Source organism: Monopterus albus, unplaced genomic scaffold, assembly GCF_001952655.1.
Source record: "Monopterus albus unplaced genomic scaffold, M_albus_1.0 scaffold26.1, whole genome shotgun sequence".
In the NCBI taxonomy this organism is placed as follows: Eukaryota; Metazoa; Chordata; class Actinopteri; order Synbranchiformes; family Synbranchidae; genus Monopterus; species Monopterus albus.
In genome coordinates this window covers 1,344,718-1,348,483 of record NW_018127906.1, presented here as the reverse complement: position 1 = coordinate 1,348,483, position 3,766 = coordinate 1,344,718, and the positions used below count along the sequence as shown (strand labels likewise).

At 43.8% G+C, this 3,766-nt stretch overlaps 1 protein-coding gene across 7 annotated transcripts in view; it reads right to left on the bottom strand.

Annotated features, from left to right (window-relative positions):
• grin1b (glutamate receptor, ionotropic, N-methyl D-aspartate 1b) overlaps nucleotides 1–3,766 on the bottom strand; it is a 51,870-nt gene that overhangs the window by 34,874 nt on the left and 13,230 nt on the right. For 6 of the 7 annotated variants that reach the window (XR_002274551.1, XM_020595219.1, XM_020595218.1 and 3 more), the window contains exon 5: nucleotides 587–649. The exons of the other annotated variant lie outside the window; for it this stretch is intronic. Coding sequence is in view for 5 of the 6 variants with exons in the window: in XM_020595219.1 (XP_020450875.1) it covers nucleotides 587–649 (63 nt within the window). In the remaining variant the exon portion in view is untranslated. The remainder of the gene's footprint in view (nucleotides 1–586; nucleotides 650–3,766) is intronic. 7 annotated transcript variants of the gene reach the window in all.

The window sequence follows — 3,766 nt, the reverse complement described above, 5'->3', positions numbered from 1 at the left end:
CTCAAAGTTGAAGCTGAAATACATAGGAGGGGCAAAACATTGTGCGTGGTGTGGTGGCACATGCAAACTGAGGCGCTTTCAAGACTCCAACCAACCAATCAGGGACGTGCATGTCAGAGAGCGCGGATGCAACCGCAAACAAAAAAAAAAAAGATTTGAGAGGAGAGGAGGAAGAGGGGGAGGAGAGAGGTTCATTTCCCAAAAACAAAATAAAATGAGATTTGATGTTACAGAGGAGTGAGAGGATCCTGGGGGGGCGGTGTTCCTCAGACCTGCAGACGGAGCCAGGCCTCAGCCCGGCTGCATGCAACCCTTCACATGGAAAAAACTCGGGGGAAGGAAGAGGGGAGGAGGGGGAGGAAGAGGAAGGGTATCTCTCCTGCGAGTGTAAACCCACTGGCGGTGTGCAGGATCATGAAAAACCAAAAGAAAGAAAAGAGATGGTGGAGAAAAGACGTGCCACCAGGATAAGTCTATCTCTGGAGCCGGGTTGGATTCTAGGCGGGGGGCTGGCTGGTGTCGGGCTACTACTGAGCTCAAAGATTGGTTGGGCGGCGTGCATCATTTGACCATGCAAAGTTTATACCTTGGGTGTTCTCCTGAAGTCAAAGTTCTGTAGGTCGTGGGTTTCATAGTTCCTGTTTTTAGTCTGATGGTAATGTCACAGAGAAAATATGCAGACACAGAAGAAGGTTAAAGACAGTCAGAGGAAGAGGGGCGCAGCAAAATATCCAACAAATGACTTCAAGCGGGAGGTGGAGGGACGCACAGACACATCTCAGACTGGCCACCTGTCTCTGTGTTATTAGAAACAGCTGTTTGGTACTAACTGTTATCCTACAGTGAGACCCAGTGACCGTCCAGTTACATTTAGAGCGAGTTAGAGACAAGTCCTTCCTGTTGCGGTATTCTTGGAGCAGAATCGTGTTGAACTTTGATTCTCACTCTCATAAACACTGTCAGCATGTTTAAACCTGATGGAGCCAGGCTAACAGTTACCCCTGCTTCCAGTCTTTGTGCTAAACTAGGCTAAACTCATTCTGGGTGTCCATCGGAAACCTGCATCTCTGGAGAAGATAGAGGACAGGAGGTTTTACATTACTGTTAAACTGGTCCTTTAAGATAAACAGAGCAGTGGGAAGTGGTGTCTGTTTTTTATCTGTCCAAAACCAAAAAGAGAAAGTGTAACAAGCACGTTAAACAATGTGTTTATTTCTGCTAATGTTAGCATGTCCAGATGACTACTGCAGTATGACATAGTGTCATTCCCAAAAGACAGTTAGCATAGCATTAGATAACATTATCTAGTGGGGTTACAGGTTACGTTCAGGACTGGAACATCCAGTGTCCTAGATGCTATTAGTGTTTGTGCTAACGCTAGCCGCTCTGTCCTGTGTTAATGAGAAAAATGTCTGTCAAACTCCAGATTGTTCTCAAAGATGTTTTAGTGAAAGTGAAACAGGTTGTTTGAAATCATAAATAGTAAAACATAAATCTGACCTCTGTTCCGTTTGTTCTACATTTAGCCTAGCACAGAGTCTGACACTCGAGCTAACTCCGCTGTGTCCAGTAAAAGAACAGCGCGATTTCTTTATCTCCACGTCTCTGTGTAGCAGCGTATGGCACTGACTTTGCATATTCTTTTATAATCTGCTTATTTTAAGCTCTTTTTTCAGGTTTCAACTGGAGACAAAGTCACAGAGTTAACATTAATTAGTTATAGCCTGATAAAACATTTGAGATGGCAGAAATCAATAATGGAGCTGTTTTTTGTCCAATTCTGCTGAAATGAAGGAAACAGTTTAGTATATGTCATCACTGAACTGTGGACTGAAGTCTCCCATAACAAACCGAGATGTACATGTGGAGATGACATCCACCCTGCACGTTCTTACTGTTGTTGTCCCTCTTCACGTGTCGCTAACCTCCTGTCAAATCCAAAAGACTTAGGTACTAAAACAAGTTAGGGGATCTCAGAGCATCTACATTTACATACTTCGTGATCAGTCTGAAACCCAGTCAGACAGAAAGGGGAGAGAGCTGTAAAAGCACAGTTGGTGCGTCTTTATAATTCCAGTGAGTTATTTGGGGACTCAGGATATAAATTCAATGAGATTAACATTTGGAGCGGACTGAGTCGAGGACTAATGGGACGCTCTGCTGCCACAACGGCTTAACATCACAGAGGAGGCTTCCTGAGAGGAAACTCGGAGTTCATCCTCAAACTGTCCTGAACCTCCAGCGAAGACACTGACCTACAGTTTGGTGTCTTCTGCTTTGACACCTGTTTGTTCCTGACAAACGTCTGGCTGTAACTTTGCATTTGTTTGTCCTGAAAGGTTCATTTGGGATGTTGCACAGGTCACTCAAGTTTTTAATCCATCCTCAGTGAGTGAACTTTGCCTCCTCAACAAACACCACGACCATTTTGACATTTTTTTACTTCCACTTTTGTAAAAACTCTAGACAACATTGCTGCTTTTAGGGTTAAGACCTGTGACCCTCCTGCATCCTTAGACAGTGTGTGATAAAGTGACAGTCGTTTCACTACAGAGCTGGATGTGTGAGGGTTAAAAGTATTATCTTTGTTTAATATGGCACCAAATCTGCTCAAATTCAATATTTATTTTCCTTTAACATCAGACTTTTCTGATACTTCTGTACTCTTTAGTGCCAAGTCAGATAATATCAAACTTAACAGAATAAAACTGACAGTTCAACTCAACAGTAGTTACAACTTGGATGCTGATGTGAACACTATGACAAGTGGGGAACAGGTAACTCTGATATGATGTGAACGGCATAAGGCCCGTAAAACTAGCCACCGGCTATACATTAAAAAGTCCAAGAACAAGAAAGGAGACGTTTTCTCAGTGGGAAAATGTTTGTGTTGAATTAATGTGATTTTAATTTGGGAGTAACTGGAGCTTCGTGTCCCATCAGCAGTAACCAGAGCATTCTACTGAACTGACACATTTACTGTTAGCCAGCTAATGCTAGCTTCAGGCTGGAGGCTGCAGTTTGTACAGTTTGTACCAACCAGGCACCCGTAGTTCACATCGTAGCTTCAGGAAACAGGACGTGATGGGAGGGGCAGAGAGCAGGAAGGAACAGTTTATGGAATCAGTCCGGTTTGAGTCTCACTGGAGCTTCCGGGCTAAAGAGAGCAGATGCACAGTCCTACAGTTGTGTATACACACCCAGTGGTCAGTTTATTAGGAACCCCTGTGTCAGACTGAGTCGGTCTAATCCAACAGTCCTGCAGTAAACCCTCCTTTGTGACGGTGACAATGTTCATTCTGTGGTCAAACTGTTTCACAGAGGTGCTGGTTCACCTGTGTGGTCACTGAGGAGGCTGCAGTTTGTGCTGCTGTTCCGCTGGACTGGGTTTTACTGAGAGGTGGTTCTGGTGTTTAGCCTCACTGATATAAATCAGGTAAGCAGTCTTTATTTGTTTGTGCCAGAAACTATGTGAACACTGGCTCCAATATGAGAATGTAAAATATAAAGTGTGCACTACAGCAGGTTCAGCGTTACTGAATACATCTGTTTGTACAGTTTGTTTCTTGATGAATCACATCTGCTAGAAACAACATGCTGCCATTCTGGTCACTTACTTTAACTCGCGTGCTGTAATATTCATGTCTCTCCCACTCTCCCACTCTGCACAAACAGCCTCTCTTTGTAGGTGTTTCTTCTTTTGTCTTCGCCTCAGTCATCTTCAGCTGCAAAATGTGGCACCTTGTTTGTAGAGACTGACTTTAAT